At 42.7% G+C, this 22,205-nt stretch overlaps 1 protein-coding gene across 6 annotated transcripts in view; it reads left to right on the forward strand.

The window, feature by feature from the left end:
* The window catches only part of KIF21B (kinesin family member 21B), an 89,352-nt gene that overhangs the window by 27,586 nt on the left and 39,561 nt on the right, over positions 1-22,205 (forward strand). For 5 of the 6 annotated variants that reach the window (XM_061632500.1, XM_061632502.1, XM_061632501.1 and 2 more), the window contains exons 2-10: positions 2,940-3,162; positions 7,603-7,785; positions 8,627-8,776; positions 14,788-14,922; positions 16,235-16,402; positions 17,057-17,172; positions 17,888-18,083; positions 19,444-19,633; positions 19,943-20,006. In XM_061632500.1, coding sequence (XP_061488484.1) covers positions 2,940-3,162; positions 7,603-7,785; positions 8,627-8,776; positions 14,788-14,922; positions 16,235-16,402; positions 17,057-17,172; positions 17,888-18,083; positions 19,444-19,633; positions 19,943-20,006 — 1,425 coding nt within the window. The remainder of the gene's footprint in view (positions 1-2,939; positions 3,163-7,602; positions 7,786-8,626; positions 8,777-14,787; positions 14,923-16,234; positions 16,403-17,056; positions 17,173-17,887; positions 18,084-19,443; positions 19,634-19,942; positions 20,007-22,205) is intronic. The other variant, XM_061632504.1, reaches the window with a different exon arrangement.

Consider the following 22,205-nt stretch of genomic DNA (forward strand, 5'->3'; position numbering starts at 1 on the left):
ACACACAGCATGGTTGAGCTAGCCAGTTAGTGAAGTACTTGTTTGCATTATCTTCCTGAAAGGAAGAGGGGGACAAATAATGCAGCAGCTTGCCCAAAGGGCTTGGAGTGGAATGCCAGCCATCAATGTGTCTTTTCTAATGTGAATTTGTGAGGTCCATCTATTGGATTAATAAAGTCCTTTGTCCCCCTGGCACTCTTGTGTTCATCAAGCTAAGATGTAAGAGCTCAGAAGGGTGACACCTGGCAGGTCATGTTAGTGCTGTTACCAGTCACTTGTGACTCATTGAGCCTGGGTTACAGGGAGTAATATTTTAGCTACTTCCATCTCCCTAATGCAAAGCTGTCAGTTCTTCAAGGTGCACGTGGCGCGGGGTGGCGGCAGTGAAGATTCCAGGATGGCAGGTGGGGGTCTTAAGACAGCCTGTCGAGACAGCCTGCTCCTACTGGATGTGTTCCCCACCCTCAGTGGGTAAGCCAGACTTCGCCAGTCTGGTACCCTCTGAGTCTAATATGTAGAAAAAGGGGGTCAAAGACCAGAATGCTGAAGTATTTTATAGAAAACTGGTTTTATTGCTAGATTTTTTTCAAAAAAGCCCAAACTGGTTTTATTGCAGAATATTTTTCAAAGAAGCCCAACACGTTTCAGCCTGTAATCACAGGCCTTCATCAGCGGCTATAATATATTAAAACAGTGGGGACAAATGTCATTTCATAACTATACACTGTATAGACATGTATTTATATTTTTTTTAAAAAAAAATTAATTAAACACAATTTTCTTTAAAAGTTTGTTTGAAACAATTTTTCTTAAAACAACAACCAAAATCCATACTTACATAATAAACTTTTTCAATGGTTAACTGAACAATTTTGGTCCTGTATTGCACTAATAATCCTCTTATACAATACTAAGAGGGATCGCCTGCACATATATATCTACATGCAAGAAAAAATACCAACAATCCCATGCTTAGGAGGAGATAAATTATTTGACCTTTTCTTAATGGAAATACGAGGGGTCGAGGCTAGGACCAAAATTGTTCAGTTAACCATTGAAAAAGTTTATTATGTAAGTATATTAAGTGAACTGCCTAATGCTTCTGTTTGGAGGAAGGGCAGGATATAAATTTGATGACAATTATAATGTCAAAGTTCTTGTGGAAGCCTGTCGGGACTTTTTTGGTACAGTAGACGTGTCGTTGTCGTCCCCCCCGCCACCCCATCCTGTGCTATATCACAAGCTAATTTTGAAACTCCTCTGAATTTCATAAGTGGTTTCTGGTGTGATATTAGCTTTTTATGTTCAAGAAAATGAAACTCCACAGCCTTCATTTGGATGGAGCACATCTGTCACATGATAAAAACTGACCAGGACCTCTGCAAGAAATGGATGGAGGAAAGAGCTGCTTCATTCCTGTTTGGGCAGCAGAATGCTAGTGGCAGCCCTTTAAGCCAGGGGCGCCCAAACAGTGTGTGGTCTATGGACCACCAGTGGTCCACAAGCTTCATTCAGGTGGCCTGTGGCTTTCAATATATTTGTGGTTGAAGATGGCATGTCCATTGCATTAAATATTTATATTAAATTATATTATATATAATTGTATTTTTATTATTTCTTTTATTTCTTATATTGTATCTTAATGTATTACAGTTTGACTCCAATCCATTGAAATACATTATATTTTATTGTAATACAATAAAATATAAGGAGCAATAAAAATACAATTAAGAATCATACAGCTGAGCACAGTGCATTATAATTGCTGCAAGAGGCAGAACAATCATTAAGTGGTCCACCAAGACCTTAAGCAATTTTCAAGTGGTCCATGGGGGAAAAGGTTTGGGAACCATTGCTCTAAGCGGTTTCTGTTGAACAATCAGCTTGTCTCCATTTGCTATCCTGAGCACCATGGACAGGTTGGGCTGTTTTAATTCCCCTCCTTTTTCGCCCCCTTTCCTGGGGTTCATTGTAGAAAGTACTGATTTCTCCCTGCCCTTAACTATGATCACACATTTGCCACTGTATTTATCTTATATACATTTGATCTTTGCAACTTTGCAACAGTTCTACCTCTTGCATTTCAGGGCCTTTTGACCTTCCTGTTACCTCCCCCCCCTCGCACCTCTGTGCATATGTAGCATGTCCACTGATGTCAACATTTTATGCCTCTAGTAGCCCATGAAGGTTGGCAAACCTTTAAGCCACAAGGCTCTGCTTTGATTTTAAAAAGGACAAGTTTGTGTTCAGCTAGTCCATGTTACTGACATAGTACCAGCTTTGTATATGACTCATTTTAAAAAATAATTCTCAGCCTGCCTTTCTATCATGTTAGATATTCAAGGTGGCAAACAGCATTTATAATAAAACAATGGTATGTTCTAGAGGTGATACATTAATATATTACAGCATATGTACACAAGGTTTGCACTATGAGAATCTGTCTACTGGAATTCACCCTATGTTAATCTTGGTGTCTTGGCTAACACCTGGAAGACTTTTGTGGCTGTGTTGTTTGTGCCCCGGAATATCTGACATCTCCCTCCTTTGCCCAGAACTGAATTCTCTACTGTAGCTACAGATTGTTTGGCAAAAGTAAGGAACCTCAGTCCCAGGGGCCAAATGCAGCCCTCCAGCCTTCTCTTTCCAGCCCTTGGGACTCTGCTCAGCCCACACCCCACATTGGCCCTGCTCTGTGAACTTCTCTAGTGATTTTACCTGCTTGGATTGTGTCCTTGAACTGTGATAATGCCTGGACGAAGGATGGAGAGCGGTGTGTGTCTGACTACATCCAGTTTTGGTATGCGCACACTGGTATGCAGGCCCCAGAAGGTTGCCCACAAAGAAATGAGGCCTTGAGGCTGAAAACAGTTTCCCATCCCGGGTTTATGATGTAAAAGGGAGTTGTCCTCACTCCTTTCCCTCCCTGTCACCCCCAGGATCCGCCCTCAGATGCCAAAGGAGAAGATAGAAGGATGTCACATCTGCACATCAGTGACACCTAGAGAACCACAGGTACTGCTGGGAAAGGACAAAGCTTTCACCTACGACTTTGTCTTCGACTTGGATACGTGGCAGGAACAGATCTACACAACCTGTGTGAGCAAACTTATCGAGGGTTGCTTTGAGGGATACAATGCTACCGTGTTGGCATATGGCCAGGTATGTGGCTCCTTTACCTTCTTCACAGTCTCTGCCATGAGTAGTTTGGAGTGGGTTGGCTTCAGGCAAGCCCCCACAGTTTACATCATCTGTTCAGTTTGTATTCATAGTTTAGCAAGATTGAATTTCCAGGTGCAAAGCTTCCTCTTCTGCCGTAGCTGCTGTCTGCATTGTTGATAGACAAGGGACAAGATGAACTTTACTTGGGGATCACATTTGGTACACTTTCCTTTTCCTTTACACTTTACATTTATATAGTACTCTCCCCCCCTTCTTCCAACATGAAACTCAAGGTAGCGTATATGGGATTCCTTGGTAGCGTCGCATCCAAGCACAGACCAGACCCAGATCTGCTTAGCTTCATCAGAGTTGCTATATCATGTGCTCTCAGACTATACCCTGAAATTCACTGGAGTCACTGGGGTTTTTCTTGTTAGCTGGTGGTGGGGAAATGTAAAGCGCAATTTTTTTGGTCTTGCTTCATAAAATAATTTCTAAATGGAAGTGTAAAACTAATTGTGAGGCCCACTTCAGACGTTTGCCTAGAGAAGCAGAACAAGCTGATGTATCAGTATGACTTGAAGAGCCATGCTAGGGCTTTCCCAAAGTTCTTGCCAGTCACCCCCAAATTTCTCCAGTGATTAGCTGCTGAAGGCTGATTTTGCTCATAAATATTTATTAAGAGCAACATATGTTGTATCTGAACAACAGGAACCGATATTTTATCCAGAGGCATGAATATTAATGCCAGTCCAATAGCTCCTCTGACTGTAGCTTTTTAAAGTCTGTGCATTTACATACAGTAGGTTCCATCTGTCACCTTTTTACTTATGCCAGATACACATTAATTCCAAACATGGCTTTCCATGGTCTAGATAACTTTTAGGTATAGGTTGAGCCTGAAAGTGAAAAGTTACAATTTCAACACTTGTTAGAAATGTTCACCAGGCCCAGAGTGAACGGTTGGCATTTTGGGGCACCTGCCTAGGCTCCTACACTGAGCGGGGAGAGGGGACACTGCTAACTTTTTGAGCCCTCTGGCCATGCTGCTGTTGCTCCTTGATATCACTGGCCTTTTAACCTGTCTCCTCTTAGAATGTGGTGAGTGATCAGGGGTATAGTCATTTAGGGTCTCAGGGGTTTCTAGTCCCCTTACTTTTTTGGGAGCAGGGGCCCTATGTCTCCAGCATCCTACTAGCCAATCAGAGTTAAAGGAGATGAATCAGCCACTGAGAAGACTCTTCTCAGTAGCCAACACTCGTCTTTTATGCTTATTGGCTCCTAGGGGCATCTGTTGATGCGGGAGAAGACATTAACAAGGACCTGATTCTCAACCCAGCAGCAAAAAAGCAGGGGAGAGGAGAAGGGGGCATGACTGTGACTAACATAAAGGGACCCTGAACTTCTGAATTTGCTACTACATTACTATGAGTGATGATTAAAGAGATAAATGAGCAGGCTCTGCATGCCTTGCCTGATCCCTTTGGGCAGCTGAGTGGATTTAGCCCAATGAGAGATGGCAAGCAACTGAGCAGTGGTGAGAGCGTTCAGGAGGAGGTGGGCCCACTCATGGAGGTGCCTCCCTGAAGATATCTTGCCCAAGGGCTCTGCAAAAACTGAATACTGATCATGACAGAATGCTAGCTGGTAATAGGTGGACACACCCAGTCCATTAGCACAATGGTTCAGGCCACTGTTTGCATTGGTATTATGCCAGCCTTAAAGACATAAGATCTGCTGTATCAGGCCAGTGGCCCATCTAGTCCAGCATCCAGTTTTCACAGTGGCCAGCCGGATGCCCATTGGATGCCAGTCAGCAGGACCTGAGCGTCACAGCATTCTCCCCGCTTGTGATGCTGAACAACTGGTATTCAGGGTTTACTGCCTCAGCCTGTGAAGGTAGAACATACCATTGATAGCCTTATCTTCCTTACCTCTTGTGGGGGGAAAAATTGACTGCGCTGTGTGAAGAAGTACTTTCTGTTGTCTTTCCTGAATCTTCCAACATTCAACTTCATTTGATGTCCACAAGTTTGTTTGTTTGTTTATTTATTTAGGCATTTATTAACCACACATCAACCATGTCCTCTGGGTGGTTTACAACAAAAAAAAAGTTGTAATACTGAGAGGCAAAAAAAGTTTATTTCTCCATCCCATGCATAATTTTACCTACCTCTATTATGTCGCCTCTTACTTGCCTTTTCTCCAAAGTAAAAAGCCTTAAATATTGCAGTCTTTACTCAGAGGGGAGTTGCTCCATCCCTTTGATATGCCATTTTCTGAACCTTTTCTAACTCTACAATATCATTTTTGAGATGAGGTGATCAGAACTGTACACAGTATTCCAAATGTGGTCACACCACAGATTCATACAGTGTCATTATCATATTGGCAGTTTATTTTCAGTCCCTTTTCTAATGATTCCTAGCATGGAATCAGCATCTTTATCAAGCTACCCACTATGACTTCCAGGTCTTATTTCTGTTTAGTCACTGCCTGTTCAGATCCCATGAGTGTATATGTGTACTTTAGGGTTTGTTTTTTTCCAAGAGGACAGCTCCCTCTCCTCTGTGGCCAGCATGGAAATGCAGAATACTACCCTTTTATAGTGGGCTAGGAAAAAAATAGTATGCAGGGTTGCAACTTTAGTTAGCTTGCTTACAAGGCTGGTGTCATTTATTTTACATAGTTGGAAAGGTGTGGAAGCAGTGGCCCATCTCATGCGCTGCATGCGTATCATTGTTTGTTGTTACATGTGGTGGCCAGTCTTTTAGTCTGTGCAGTGCATATGCAAGAGCAATATCACAGGTAGAATGGCAAGACTGAGGAACCAGCAACTATTGGTAACAGTAGAAAAAGATACAAATGAGGGAAGAGAAGATGGAGGGGAAGAAGGTGAGGCTAGTCAGAGAGTTTTGCCAGGCCTGTGTGCTGCTTCTGTATACTATCAGCTGCTTATGCTAGACAATATAGGTATATGGGAACATAGATTTAAACTGAATCAGACCATTGCCAGTTCAGTATTGCCTACACTGACTGGCAGGAAGGAATTTTCCCCAGCCCTACCTGGAGATGCCAGGGATTGAACCTGAGATCTTCTGCATGCAAAGCAGTTGCACACTTCCTCCCCTTTTGATTGTATACTATGGCTCCAGTAGTCTTGATGGTTTTCCAGGAGGCTGATTGCCTCTTGAGAGGGCCAAGATGTCACAAGCACATTTTGCCAGTGCTTTTATATCTGTATTGACTTTCTAATTGTAGGCATAGTGGAAGCTTCTAATTTTTAATCTGTAAAGTTCTGGTCTTTTTGCACTCTGCATATCTTAAAGTTCGCCTTCTCTCCCATGTTCCATGATGACCTTTTAAGACTAGTCAAAGGTTTTGTCTTCACCATGTTGTTCATGTGCCAAATTTGAGCAGCAATTGTACATAGAGTGGTGCTCTTGGAAGCTGCTGAAGTAGAACTCGCTGCTAGAGATTTTCTACAATCACAGCCTTTCTGGAAGTGACATAAGATTTACTTTCTTTGACCTTTTAATGTCTAGAGTTAAGCAGGTGGATTATTCTATGAAGCTCACTAGGTGACCTTGGGCCAGTCACTGCCTCTCAGCCTCATGAAAACCCTATTCATAGGGTCGCCACAAGTCGGAATCGACTTGAAGGCAGTACATTTACATTTATATTCTGTTATTGTATCATTTTTCTATTGGATAATTTCCTTTCCATATCATATCCCATATTCCTTTCATATTGCACCATATTTTTTCATTCTGTATTTATCCCATCTTTTTACAAACTGTTGTTGGCTGAGACTTGGTTTGCACCCTTCCTGCAAGAGGCATGCATCCTCAGGAGTGACACTTTAGCTTCACGAGAATCTCGTGAGGCAGGTGAGCCTGGGAAATAGCATGTTGCCCAAGGCCACCTAGTAAGTTTAATAGCAATGTGAGGATCTGAAGCTGGATTTCCCACTTTACAGCCCAGTGCCCAAGCCATTACACCACTCTGGCTCTCATCACCCCTCAGGAAAGGGTGGGAGACAATTTAAAATGGATCAAATAGGTGCAAGAATGACTTGTAGCTTGATGTTGAAAGAACTGCTTAAGTAAAGAAAAAGAAACCAAAATAGTCTGGAATATAATGCTTCACTTTAATTTTGCTCTAGTTTATTTTTAGAAATTTGTCTTCCCCCACCTGTCAGGGTGGTGATATTTCCCTCTGCTTTGCAGGAGATGCATGTGGACTCTTAGCTGGCTGGATAACTGTGATAAATGTGGGGAATGATGTGTCTGGACTGGAATTATAAAGGGTTTGTAGAGATTCTGTGTGGTGGGTATAAGGACCAGCAGAGTTGAGTAGTGGAGAGCTCAAGGAGCCACTTCACAGTGAAGCTTTGGCTCTGGGGCACTCTCATAAAGCATCTCTTCTGTTTCCTTTTAGACAGGTGCAGGTAAGACTTACACCATGGGCACTGGCTTTAATGTAAATATTTCTGAAGAAGAGCATGGCATAATTCCACGGGCCATTAACCACCTATTTAGTGGCATAGAAGAGCGCAAGAGGACAGCACAGGAAGAGGGTGTGCCAGCACCAGAGTTTAAAGTTAGTGCACAGTTCCTGGAGGTAGGTGCATTGATGTTTGTATAGAGATGAGAGTGTGAGAGGGAGTGTGTAAGCTCATATATGCCTTAGACTGTAGAATGCAGTAGGATTCTTTTGCTTCAGCCCAAGAAAATGCAATGTCTGAGCACAGACGGATCATTGGAGATGGATCTGAATTCAAATACAGACTACAGCATGGAGCATGCTTATATCCTACAGTAAATGAATGAGATTACATTTGAGTGCATTTGAGTGCATAATGCTCTTTCACTCATGGGCAGAGTTGACACTTGTTTCTTTTATACCACTGTTATATCATGCACAGAAAACCAGTTGAAGACATCCCTTAACCTTGACAATGAGTAAACATTTTCATAGAGAAATGCATCTAATTCCAGTTGACAGATCACAATAATTATATAGACCTGCTTGTTTTATTGTGTCTGGGGCTGCAGCCGCCCTAGCCCACTTTAGATCACATCTCTCTGGTAGGCTTGTCAGTGGTGAGAGGAGTGAAGAATTTCATGTAGCACAGTACCTCTAGTCTTCATATATCTTGCCCCAAGAGACTCTGTGAATTTCCACATCCTCCAGTTTTTATCTCAGCCACCAACTCCCCTTCCTGCAAAATAGCTAACTGTGATCCAAGTTCCTGTTAGAACTGTAGACCTGCTAATTCTCATACAGTCTCTGGTGCTCTAGTCAACAGTGCCAGTGTTTACCTAAATACAAAGCTCTGTTTTGATCTGCAAGACACTCTGCATGTCCAAAGACTCACCCACTTTTGTCACTTTGAACTTGTGGAGCCCTCTGAGAATCAATCGACCTGGTATCAAAAACAATCTTTTGTGTCTTTGTTCAGCTGTATAATGAGGAGATCTTGGACCTCTTTGATAGCACACGAGACCCTGATTGCCGCCACCGGAAGTCAAACATCAAAATCCATGAGGATGCCAGTGGTGGGATCTACACCACAGGTGTCACATCACGTCTCATTGGCTCTCAGGATGAGGTAAGTGACCAACTCCTCATACATATGATCTACCTTTTGTGTTCCATGTTAATTAACCTGGAGTAGCTACAATGTCCTGATTCCATGCTCAACTAAAGTCCTCTTCAGGCGTTCCTGATCACGGGGAGGATTCTAAGCATGTTCAGCATGTGAGCTGCACCCAGCAAGAACTGGGGCATTGGGAGCAGGTTGGGTGGAGCCAGCAGGGGCATTGGGGGCCGTGTTTGCATGTACAGCCCTACCCATCCCTCATGGTTTATAGCCATATGAGTTTTTTTTAATGCCTGAAGAGGACTTAGAGCTAACACAGATGAAAATTTCCACTTCTCTCATAATCGTGCATCTAATGTGTGTGTGTGTGTTGTGGGGGAGGGAAGGAATTGCCCCTCTTCTGTCATTTATTACAGGATTGCTAAAGGGTGCTAAGCTTTAACTAATCAGCATTACATGATCTTGAGTATGTGCTGCAAGAATAACCCATGGCTATTTTCCCATGGAAACATTTTGAGATGAGAATTCCTTAACTGTGTTTCAAGCTCCTGCCTAATTGTATCCTGATCTCACTGCAGATGCTCCCAATCTGCATGGCAAAACTCAGTGGCTCGCATGGCTTATTTGGGTGGAGTCCATAACATAGCCCGCTTTTCAACCATGAGTCAGCTCTTTAATTCTTCTGCATTTTGACTTTAATAACATGGAATATCCTTGTTGAGTTTACTGTTGGTTTTTCAACAGTTTTCCCCCTCAACTTATCCCTTTCTTTTTATTTATTCTAGCTAATATTCTATACCATGGGTTTCACAAACAAATGTTATCACAGTGACCCGGAATAGTCGATACCTCTTTATTCCTTTGCAGAGCCTGAGGGCCACACTAGAACTTACATGCAAGTCCTGCATCTCTTTCCCCTGTTTTAATTTTATGAATACCAGCTTTAGAGGCTGCCTTAGGAAATGCAGAACAGCGAGGGGTGGGGCAAGGACTCATTTAACCTTTCTTCTCTGGCTCCATTTGTCCCCCCACAGACAAGAGCAGTGGGGAGGAATTTTGCTTTTGTTTTTAAACAAATGTTCCCACTCCAGGAATTTATACTGAAGGATGGCATGGACATTTCTATAATAATATAGTTTTTGAATGTTAAGACAAAGTCCACACCATCACACAAAGCTTACAAAAGCCTTTTGTAAAAGTTCTACAAAACATAAAATAAATAAATACAAAATCCATATTTACAAATCCCTGTTCATGAGCATGATTGTTTTAAAAAGCAATGAACAGCTGCCATTACTCTAGTGAATTTATCCGCATAGATCCTTACTTCATTTGAATGATACTTGTAATTTTCTCCATAACAGCTTGGTCTCATATCTTTTTCAACCACATTGAATCACTGGAAATTTCTGATTGTTTCCAGACCCTTGCAATCCATTTCCTAGCAACCATCCATAGATATGCAAGTAATTTGCAATGATTTTCTTGAATCTGAACTTCCAATATTCTGAGTCAAAATTACTTCAGCCTTGAAAGGCAATACATAACTAGCAATTCAAGTAATTATATTTAATATCTCATGCCAGGAAGATTTTATTTTAAGCCAGCTCAACCACATATGTAAGAATGTACTCTTTTTCCAGCATCAGCACTGACCATGACCAATATTTTTTCCCCAAAGTCTAAGGAATTATACAGTATCTAGCAATCAATATAAAATGCGTCTGTCTCACAAATTTTTCTTCTATGTCTTTTTTTGTTTGTAAGCCTGATGGCAGGCTCACTGTTTCTCTTGCTTCTTTTTTTAATTGATGCAAGTTGCTTTGGGAGACAGTTTTCTGAAAAGCAGAATAAAAATATAGGAAATAAATAGCTTACCCAAGTAACACAGAAAAGCCCCTTTCAGAATTCTATTATCATTCTATTGAACATTTAATTTCTTCTCACTGTGAGAAATTAATATTTTCCCATAATCCCCTTTAAGAACTGGGATAGTGGCCTTCATCTTTGAGAAATTAATATTTTCCCATAATTCCCATTAAGAACTGGGATAATGCCCTTTGTTTGATTCAGATAGGCAATTCATATGTTGTCAGAGATCTTATGCAATTGTTTCAGAGTTTTACAACCATGGTCACATCCACACCATACATTGAAAGCTCATTGCTTCCCCCGAAGAAACCTGGGGATTGTAGTTTGGTGAGGGGTAAACTAGAGTTTTCAGGTTTCTTTGGTGAGAATTCTTTAAATGCGCTTTAAATTTATGGTGTGGATTTGACCCTTGTATATGTACCTCCAATTGAGGATTCCACTTCATGCATTTGAAGTAGACTCTAGTCCATAGAAGCTTATGCCATATTAAATTAGTTGGTCTTTATTATTGATAAGTGAAAGGAAATCCAAATAATATTATTTAAAATTAATCTTGTCCAATAAACACCCTTGTATTGTGAAGCATATTCTATACAACACCCTTCAGAATGGAGATCTAGGATTACTTAATAAATTAAATTAAATGATGACACTTGTCAGATTCAGATAATATAAAGCAACTTTATAATAAGCCTATTGAACTGAGTCAGATCCTTGATCCATCTAGCTCAGCATGGTTGACACTGACTGTCAGCAGTTCTTCAGAATTTCAGATTGAACCTAGGAACTTCTGCATGCAAAGCAAGCACTCTACCACTCACCCACAGCCACTCTTCCCAAAGGGGTAGGGGAAAGACACACGTAGTGGAGAGAGTTTGAACTGAAAGGTCCTAAAACCCCTTTCAGGTATCTTTTAGACTCCTGTAAGGTTAAGGACTCAGCAAACTAACAGAAATATAACCATATTATTAAAGGTCTGGAATAAAACACAAAGGTGATAATCAAACCTTTCTATATTTCCACATGCCACAGTCTTCTATTGGAAGACTTTTAATTATCTAATGAGGTATTTTTCAGTACTACATAAATGATGTTGGTGAGAGTTTTAAGGACTTGCGGCAGGACAGTAATTTCATTACACACGAAGACCAAGCCCTAGAGGAAAAAGCAGTAGGAGACCACCAGTATTTTCGTTTCTTTGTAATTAAGGCATTCTGTATCCTTTAAGGGATGTCATCATCAGTGGAGTCAGATATATTTTTATATTTATTTACATTTTTGTGTATATGTTCTTTTGTGTGTTGCATATTTGTAATCAAAATAGACAACATTAATCACACAGTCTCAGTCATTTACACTTTTGACAGGGAAACAGGAATCAATCAGAAGTATTTGAAACATATTATGCCACGAAAGTGCTGTATACTATAGCCAGCGTGGATTTTTTGCATGTGGCAATGTTAAATTGAAAATACCCCCCCTGCCATTCTGATGTTTCCCATAAGCTCATTTCAAAACAAAACCTTACAAAACTTATAGTCCTGAACTCAGAATTGTTTGCTTAACAACTCTCTAAACCTGTAAATTTTCATGGCGATACACAAAACACTCAGAGAGAATCAAGAGTTCAAAGTGTAACAAGAGAGAAAGAAAAACCAGATCCCTGTTGGACTTTTTTCTGTCAGTGTTCTCATAATTCGTTGAAATTAATTAAAAATCAGCCATGTCTACAGAGTACCTGTAATCCTATTACTGACTTTGGCCCATACCCTGACCTTCATCTTCTGCAGTTTAAAAGTTAAAAAGATACCTGGCCAATTTTTAATTAATTTAAGAAATTTTGCATTGGAGTCAATGATAAGCCCGGGCATGCTCAGTAAGAACCAACAGTCAGTGTTCCAAAAGCCAGACTCACAGCTGCTTGGTTTGCTTAATCAGGAGGCCACACCCATGCCAGACCTTTATTTCACTTTAGACAGTCATGGCTTCCCTCAAAGAATCCTGGGAAGTGTAGTTTGTAAAGGGTGCTGAGAGGAGACTTCTATTCCCCTGACAGAGCTCCAGTGGCCAGAGTGGTTTAACAGTCAGCCACTCTGATTGAAGCTCTATGAGAGGAACAGGATGTCTCCTAGCAACTCTCAGCACCCTTCAATAACTACACTTCCCAGGATTCTTTGGGAGAAGCCATGACTGTCTAAAGTGAAATAAAGGTCGGGTGTGGATGTGGCCAGAGACAGCTTTGGTTTAAATTTGTGTGGGATACATATGCCTACTGTAGAATAAAAAGGTGGGGGAAATGCTGAAAAACAATGATACTGTTCACTATGTTTTCCTTTTGGAAAGGAAAGGGGCTTCCCTTCTGCCCAGTGCCCACTCACTCAATCTCCCTTCATGCCCCTCCTTCCTTGCCTCTCCCCCAGGTCAGTTTCACCTTTCCTAAGCATGATTGCACAGGAGTAAATCCCATTGAACTCAAAAAGCATGCAGATGATCAAACCTCCCCTCCCCTCCTCCTCCTTCCTATCCCCTCCTCCTCCTTCCTATCCCCTCCTCCTCCTTCCTATCCCCTCCTCCTCCTTCCTATTCCCTCCCTCTTGCCCCTTCCCTTCCCCTTCCAATCCCCTCCTTCCCCTTCCAATCCCCTCCTTCCCCTTCCAATCCCCTCCTTCCCCCTCCTCCTTCTTCCCCATCCTTCTCCCCTCCCCCTCCTCCTCCCCCATGGTCAGTTTTACCTATCTTAAGCATGATTGCATGTGAGTAAATCCCAATGAACTCAATAAGCATGCAAGTAATCAAATCTGCCCTCCCCTCCTCCTCCCTCCCATCACCTCCCTTTGGCACATGTTACCAAATTCTTCCAAGCTACACAGAAAGTGGATTGGACTGTAAAAGACCAACCCAAGTTGTGATTGCATTTTTACACATTTGTAGGGCAGTACAATATCTCAGAGGTCAGGTCTCCTGCTCCCCTGGTGCATTCACTATAGTCCAATTTTCCTGCTTTATAAAGTTTGATAGAAATATCTGTTGGCTATAGGTACATTCTTAAACTGCAAGGTTTGTTCGCCTATTAGTGAATATATATCCTTGGCACCATGGTCATTACTTTACTAAAGAAACCCAACCTTTCCAAGATACATTTGTAAATCTTGTCTCACCAGATTTTCTGTCACTATATAATCTAGGTTAAATAAATGATTGAGCACTGTAGTAAGAACATAAGAACATAAGAAGAGCCTGCTGGATCAGGCCAGTGGCCCATCTAGTCCAGCATCCTGTTCTCACAGTGGCCACCCAGGTGCCTGGGGGAAGCCCGCAAGCAGGACCCGAGTGCAAGAACACTCTCCCCTCCTGAGGCTTCCGGCAACTGGTTTTCAGAAGCATGCTGCCTCTGACTAGGGTGGCAGAGCACAGCCATCATGGCTAGTAGCCATTGATAGCCCTGTCCTCCATGAATTTGTCTAATCTTCTTTTAAAGCCATCCAAGCTGGTGGCCATTACTGCATCTTATGGGAGCAAATTCCATAGTTTAACTATGCGCTGAGTAAAGAAGTACTTCCTTTTGTCTGTCCTGAATCTTCCAACATTCAGCTTCTTTGAATGTGCACGAGTTCTAGTATTATGAGAGAGGGAGAAGAACTTTTCTCTATCCACTTTCTCAATGCCATGCATAATTTTATACACTTCTATCATGTCTCCTCTGACCCGCCTTTTCTCTAAACTAAAAAGCCCCAAATGCTGCAACCTTTCCTCGTAAGGGAGTCGCTCCATCCCCTTGATCATTCTGGTTGCCCTCTTCTGAACATCTCCTTGGGAAAAGTACAAAATTGTATTTGGACCTGTGTGTTATTTTTAGCTGAGAAAAAGCCAGAGGAAAAAACAACTCCCTCCAATCTCCCTCACCACTCTTCATTCTAAGGCTGTTCCAGCCAGGAGAAAGAGACAGACGACTTCATGTCCCGTCTAGTTTGGTCTTGATTGTTCTAGTGTGATAGGGGGTTGACTTTCGCAAGAGCTATTGATGAAATAGTGTCCAGGAGGAAGCGATGCGCCTGTTCAAGCCTGGTTGAAAAATGGTTCAGTTTCCTTGTGTCTGTGTGGCCTTGCATCTGGGCAGAAAATGTAACCCCCACTATCTGTCCCTGCAGCTGATTCAGTGCCTGAAGCAGGGAGCTCTGTCTCGAACCACAGCCAGCACCCAGATGAATGTCCAGAGCTCCCGCTCCCATGCTATCTTCACCATCTACCTTTGCCAAATGCGTGTCTGCTCCCCTGTACACTTGGTAAGAACGTGCAAAGGGGAGCAGGGGTTTGAAATGGTTGTGTACTCTCCCTTGTCTTGGAATGGAAAACCTGTGGCCTTCCAGGCACTGTTGGACTACAACTCCCATCATCCCCAACCATTGGCCATGCTGGCTGAGGCTGATGAGTGCTGGAGTCGCCACATCTAGACGGCCACAGGTTCTCCATCCCTCTATCATGCAATCAAAGAGGAGGAACATGAGAGGATCCCTGCTGGATCAGCCCAGAGGTTCATCTAGTCCATCATCCTGTTCTCACAGCGGTCAACTGGATACCTGCGGGAAGGTCACAAGCAGGGCCTAAGTGCAGCAGCACTCTCCCCACTTGCGATCCCCAGCAGCTGGTATTCAGAGACTTACTGCCTCCAGCAGTGGCTGTGGAGGCGGAACATTGTCTTCGTGGCTAGTAGCCATTTATAGCCTTATCCTCCATGAATTTGACTAATCTTTTAAAGTCACCTGTGTTGGTGGCCATCACTACATCTTGTGGAAGCAAATTCCATAGTTAGCGTACTGTGTAAAGAAGTACTTTCTTCTGTCAGTCCTGAATTTTCCAGCACATTCAGTTTCATTGGATGGCCCAAGTTCTAGTATTATGAGAGAGAGAGAAACTGCTCTCTGTCTGCTTTCTTCACAGTATGCATAATTTTGTACACCTCTCCAGAAGTGAAAGATTTGCTGGGATAGCTATGCAGGAGATAGAGATGAAAATAGATTTGGGGAAAGCGGAAAAGGGTGTCTGGGGAACTTGAACTAGCCTTCTACTACTTCAGGATAAGAAGCATGATTTCTCTTGTCCTTACAGTAGCAGACACTGATGAGGGTTCTGTGGCCATGTTTTTTTAACTGTGACAAAATGGCAATAATCAGCATTTATAACAGTCCTGGCAAAATCCATCATGCCTTTAGATTTAATTTATTTTATTTATTACTACATTTGTATCCCACCTTTCTTCCAAGGAGCTCAAGGTGGCATACATGGTTGTCCTCATAAGAATGTAAGAAGAGCCTGCTGAATCAGGCCCTGGCCCATCTAGTCCAGTATCCAGTTCTCACAGTGGCCAACCAGATGCTTATGGGAAGCCCGCAAACAGTGGGCTTCTCCCCATTTTTATCCCCACAACAACCTTGTAAGGTAGGTTAGGCTGAAAGATAGTGACTGGCCCAAGGTCACCCAAGTGAGGTTCATGCCTCAATAGGGATTTGAACCCTAGTCTCCCAGGTCCTAGTTCAACATTCTTATACCACACTGGTTCTCATCTTACACTGATGCTGGGATGTGTTTTGCTTGCAGGTGAATGGAGACTCGAACAGTCTCCTGGAAGGATCCCAGGCTACTAGTGAATATGAGACACGAACAGCAAAATTCCACTTTGTTGACCTGGCTGGCTCAGAGAGATTGAAGCGGACTGGTGCAACTGGAGAAAGAGCCAAAGAAGGGATCTCCATCAACTGTGGTTTGGTATGGGCTTTATCATAGAGATGGGTCAGGATTGGATATGAAGGCAGATGCCAGGCCCTATAATATTTTTCCTAGCAAACAAACTCTTGTCTCAGCTCCTTCTTGTGTTGGAGTTCCCACAATGCTTAGCTTGGTCTTGACAGTTAAGAGCTAAGCTCTTTGTTGTAGCATGCAGACTATAGCGTGGAATAGGATTGCCTCTATGAAACACGTATCGCTTCTGTTGGAAGTCTCATGTAAAACACGCTGGTTTGTTTTTAGCACACTGCTTTTACCTTTTAAGATTTTCTCCACAATCATAAGATCTAGAAACTTGCTTTTTAAAGATGACTTGAGTTTCTCTGGAGGTAGTTGGATGCTTCATGTTCTGTAAACTGTGGTTCAATCACAGTGATATATCAAGTTGTTCCAATGTCTGTTTAGCAGCAAAGTTCATATGTTTCATCCCATAATGGAAAATTGATGGCTAAGGCAAGAACGATCCACTTCCCAGCCAATACTATCTTCAGCCTGGTAAGTGGCTGACTTGTTACCTTGAAAAGAGAAGTATATGGAGTGGTATTGGCTTTTCTGTGAGAAATGTATGGAACCAGAATAAAAGCACAAGGGAAGGTGCCCATCCCTCATTCACTGACTTGTCAATTTCCTTGGCAGTTAGCACTGGGAAATGTTATCAGCGCCCTTGGGGATCAGAGCAAGAAAGCCTTGCATGTGCCCTACAGAGACTCAAAGCTGACCCGACTCCTTCAAGATTCCCTTGGTGGCAACAGGTAATGGGAAGAACCACAAGAATAGCTATTTGTAGCAGGTCAGAAGCCCTAATGCAGGGTTTCCGGCACCGGGGGTTGCAGGTGAGGAGGCTGTTTGAGTGATGTGCTATGATTAACACTGCATGGCAGTGGAAGTACTTCATTAGAGGTCCCAAGGCAAAGCCACAGCAGATGGGCCAAGGAATGCATTTTTAACCGCAAACCCAAATGTGATTATTGGCTTCTGCTGTTCACATAATATGCCTAAACTGTTTTTGATCCAGAATTTTGGCAATGGAACCTCCTAACATGGGATCACTGTAATCTCCTCTCTTCCTCCATACCTTTTCTAGTTTAGTTTCCTTTTGCAACTACCTCTCCCAGTTTCCCTTATGTTCTTTGTCTGTCTTGTCCCTGCCTTTTGGATTTGGGATCCCTTGCTTTCTTGTTTGGCAGAAAATTTGGTAATTTCCACAAGGCAAAGAGAGCCAAGGTTGTTCAGAACTCTTGTTAGCTCAAATTCTAATTATTTCTTCCTGATGTGTATCTGTTCACTCCACATTCACCATTCAGCAAGTTGGAGCACTCTGCAGTTTGTTTACTTGAGATTCCAGACTGCCAGCACTGAGCATGGCTTGACTACTACACTGCTATTCTCATTTGGAGACAGCAGATATGGCAGGGAGTCTTAATATCCCTCCTGTGCTTGACCTTATTTGCTCTCCCTCCTTTGCAGCCAAACCATAATGATTGCCTGCGTGAGCCCTTCAGACCGGGATTTTATGGAGACCCTGAATACCCTCAAGTATGCCAATCGCGCTCGCAACATCAAGAACAAAGTAGTGGTGAATCAGGATAAGACGAGCCAGCAGATCAGTGCCCTGCGAGCTGAAATTGCTCGCCTCCAGATGGAGCTCATGGAATACAAGGCGGTAAGGAGAAGTCAGGAACATTTGGCTGAAGCAGGTGAATTCCTGGTCATAACCAAAACTGAAAAGGGAAGTAGTTCAGCACTTGTACTACTTCCCTTTGTCCCTAGTGGGTTTTTTTCTCTCCTTTGGAATGTTTCAAGTGTTGCACACCAAGTTAAATTTCCTTGGAGAAAAGATCTTAATGCCATATTTGGTCGTCTTTTCTATTTTGGTTTGAAAATTGTCACCTCTGCAATTCATTATATATGGGCACTGGCAGGTCTCTCTAAGCTTAAGTTTCTCCATCTTCAGAATAGGGATAGCAGCAGCCTACTTTGTAGAGAGTGAACCCAGTATATAGTGAGAGAGCAGAGCTATGTGATGAATCAGGTGGCTTTATTCTTCCAGCCTTTCTATGAGATGGTTGGAATAGTAGGGACTAGGGGGTAGAAGCTGGTGTAGCCTGGTTGGAATACAATTGTCTTGTTGTACAAATAGATAACCTAAACGTGTGCTTCAATTAGAGATGCGGAAGAATGTTGGAAATGGAGTAATTTGGAAATCCTCTGGCCATTATGAGCCGAACCCCCGCTTGAACTCCCTTTATATTACAAGCAAAAAAGGAGGACAAACAGTAATGGAGGGTCAAGCTAAAAGTGGCTTTGAAACTTTTCCTACATTCATAAACTTTTGGAAGTTTCCATTTTTATTCCTGAACTCATTGACTCTCTCATCCTGCACTTCCTCCGAGTTTACTAGCTGTGAGGCTAGACAGAGAGTAAACTATACCAAGGCTGCCCTATGGCATTAATGAATCCCTCTCCCAAGGGCATACGGCCAGATCTGCTATTTTGGCCCTTCTAGAAAGACAATAAAAACATTTTATCTTGCCTTTTGAGTTATAGGCTGTTGTGATCTTGTCTTAGTGCTGGCTGTTGCTTATGGTGTACTTTTAATTGTGGTGTTTTAATCACTCTTTTTTTAAAAAAAAAAACACCATGTTATAGTTAGCATTTTACAAGACCATAAAATCTATATCCTGCTCTGAGGACTTGATGATCAAAGACTGACATATAGACATAAAAATAAATGTTGTCTGCAACTCTTTTAAGGGCTGGTTCAAAAGTGCATGGCATTCACTGTGCTATTTCTGCAGGAATGCAGTGAACAAAATACTTTAAAAGTTCCTCAACTGCAGAGTCTTCCTTTATGTGCAAGACTACCATGTTGGATAGAAAGCCTGAACTAATTCAAATAGTATATTGCTGTGACTATATCCCTCAGTTGGGACATGCACAGGGCAACTGTCTTCCACCCCAGTTGGCTTCCTTTCCTGTCTAGCCCTTCCCACCTGTGTCTTCATTCACCCCTTTCTCCAAAGGGCAAGCGTGTCATTGGAGAGGATGGCTCTGAAGGCTACAGTGACCTATTCCAGGAGAATGCCATGCTGCAGAAGGAGAACACCACTTTGCGTATGCGGGTGAAGGCCATGCAAGAGGCTATTGATGCTATCAACATCCGTGTCACCCACTTGATGAGCCAGGAAGCCAACTTGATTCTTGCCAAGGCAGGTGAGGCTGAGAGGGTAACTGGTTGGGGTCTCCAACATTTCATTAGCCAACATACAGTATAAAATTCTTAAATAGGAAGAGAACACCTGCATTTACAGACCTCAGGGATAGTTTCATGAGGGGCCCAACTACACATGATGTGTGTCATATGTTCAATCAAGCATGCTTCATCTGGCTGCTTTTATTTTCCATACCACTTGGACTTTTCTGATTTCTGTGGGATTTTCCTTAATCTTGTTTATTTCCCTCCCTGCCGCAGTTTATTGCTTAGACTTTAATTCTTGTTTCTTTGTGTCATCGTTCTCCCAGGTGATGGCAATGAGGCTATTGGTGCTCTGATTCAGAACTACATCCGGGAAATTGAGGAGCTCAGGTAAGTAGGAGTGGTTCTCTGGATCCCCCCTTTTTTGCAGATGGCCATACCTGCTTGAGAAAAAAAAACATCTTTGGAGTTGAGTCCTTTGGGTTCTAGCTCCGGCTTTACTAGTGACAATTTCGATAGCTCTCAGCCAGCTCCTTTCTCCTCTATTGCTTCCTGCCTTTTGTGTAATCTTCAGATGATGAGCACCTATTCTAGGATCAAAGACAACCCTTTGGTATAAGAGAAGACTTGTGGGACTTAAAAATTCACTTGTGCCCCCCCCCGTATGGGAACTGTAAATTAAGGTGCCTAACATAACCTTACACGGCAGAAACAGTCAACAGTCTACATGCTATTGGTTTTGCTTACACTGTAGTCTCCATGTTCCCTTTTGCTTGGCCTTTGAGTCTTGATCCCCTTTGTGTGTCTGTGGCTACCACAGCTGCACAAAGGAAATAAAATTCAGAGCAGCAGCAGGTCTTGCATGCTCATAAACATGCAGGAGCAGCATGTCACAGAAGTAGGAACATATTGCTGAAGCAGCCACAAATGCACAAACATGCAGCAGCAGGGGCTGGCCAGGCATGTGGTGGACTGAAGCAGGACTACACATACCCAGCCCCCCCCCGGCCCCTCCGAAATGTTTTCCATTTTTTTTAAAAAAAAGTTCTTTACAAGTTTTTAATTAATTTTTTTTACTGACTATTTCTATAGCTGTGCCAGTATGACACTGTGATTCCAAAATGGTTTTGGGGGCTCTTCAACCCCATTCCCCACCCCTGCATTTGTCCCTCTTTTAACAAAAACATTTTTAAAATTACTGACCACTCCTATGGGCTTCTGCTGTAATTCTTTGATGCCAAAAGGGTTTTTTTACCTCTCTCAGACTCCCCCCAAATTTATTTTTTAAACAATTACTGTTTTTGCCATGTCCACTCTTAAACTTCAGTTGCACCTACTTTTACACTTCAGCCACACTAGTTTGACATGCAGCCCTCCCCAAAGAGTTGACCGTGGGTCAGTGTGGCCCTCTGCCCAAAAAAGGTGAGCCTCCCCTGGCCTACTCTCCCTTTCAGCTTGCTCACATATCCCAGAATCAATTAAAAACCTGCTCCAGATTCCGCAACATGATAGCGAGGGGTAACCAACGTGGTGGTCTGCAGGTGTTGCTGGACCTATAACTCTCATCATCCTTGATCATTGGCCATGCTGGCTGGGGCTGACAGGAGCTAGAGTCCAATAACACATGAAGGGCATCACATTGGCTATCCCTATGGAAGTGGAATGTTTTGTTTCAGAATTTCACACTTCCAGTATAGTAGCATGAGTTTCTTGATTTTTCTGATATTCTAATAGAATTTGGGATTTCTAATAGCAAAATTTGCATTGATCAGTGAGAAATTTTCTATGGCTTTGTCTGGATGTGAGTCCATTAGGAAGATGTATATCTGTGTCTAAATATCTGCCTTATAGTTGGACCATTGGTCCATTTAGCCCATAATTGTCTACTCCAATTGACAGTGTCCCTCTATGATCTCGGGCTGAAAGGCCTGCCCTGCACCTTTTAGCTGAGCGTTTTTCACTGAAGATGACAAGAATTGAATTTGACTTCCACATTACAAAGGACATGTTCTACCACAGAGCTATGGCCCCTTTCCTGATCCTAGATAAGTGCTTTGTAGACAATTGTGAGGGATGAGGAAGAAGTTTCTTCTGCTTCTTCTGCTTCTTCTGCTTCTTCTGCTTCTTCTGCTTCTTCTGCTTCTTCTGCTTCTTCTGCTTCTTCTGCTTCTTCTGCTTCTTCTGCTTCTTCTGCTTCTGCTTCTTCCGCTTCTGCTTCTTCCGCTTCTGCTTCTTCCGCTTCTGCTTCTTCCGCTTCTTCCGCTTCCGCTTCTTCCGCTTCTGCTTCTTCCGCTTCTTCTGCTTCTGCTTCTGCTTCTTCTGCTTCTGCTTCTTCTGCTTCTGCTTCTTCTGCTTCTGCTTCTTCTGCTTCTGCTTCTTCTGCTTCTGCTTCTTCTGCTTCTGCTTCTTCTGCTTCTTCTGCTTCTGCTTCTTCTGCTTCTGCTTCTTCTGCTTCTTCTGCTTCTGCTTCTTCTGCTTCTTCTGCTTCTGCTTCTGCTTCTTTGCCCCCCCCCCAAGAATTATAACTAGCAGATTGTATGTTGGGTGGGATGAACATGTGTGTCTCATTTTTCCCCCTGAGGTTTTTCC

Source organism: Rhineura floridana, chromosome 6, assembly GCF_030035675.1.
Source record: "Rhineura floridana isolate rRhiFlo1 chromosome 6, rRhiFlo1.hap2, whole genome shotgun sequence".
Classification (NCBI taxonomy): Eukaryota; Metazoa; Chordata; class Lepidosauria; order Squamata; family Rhineuridae; genus Rhineura; species Rhineura floridana.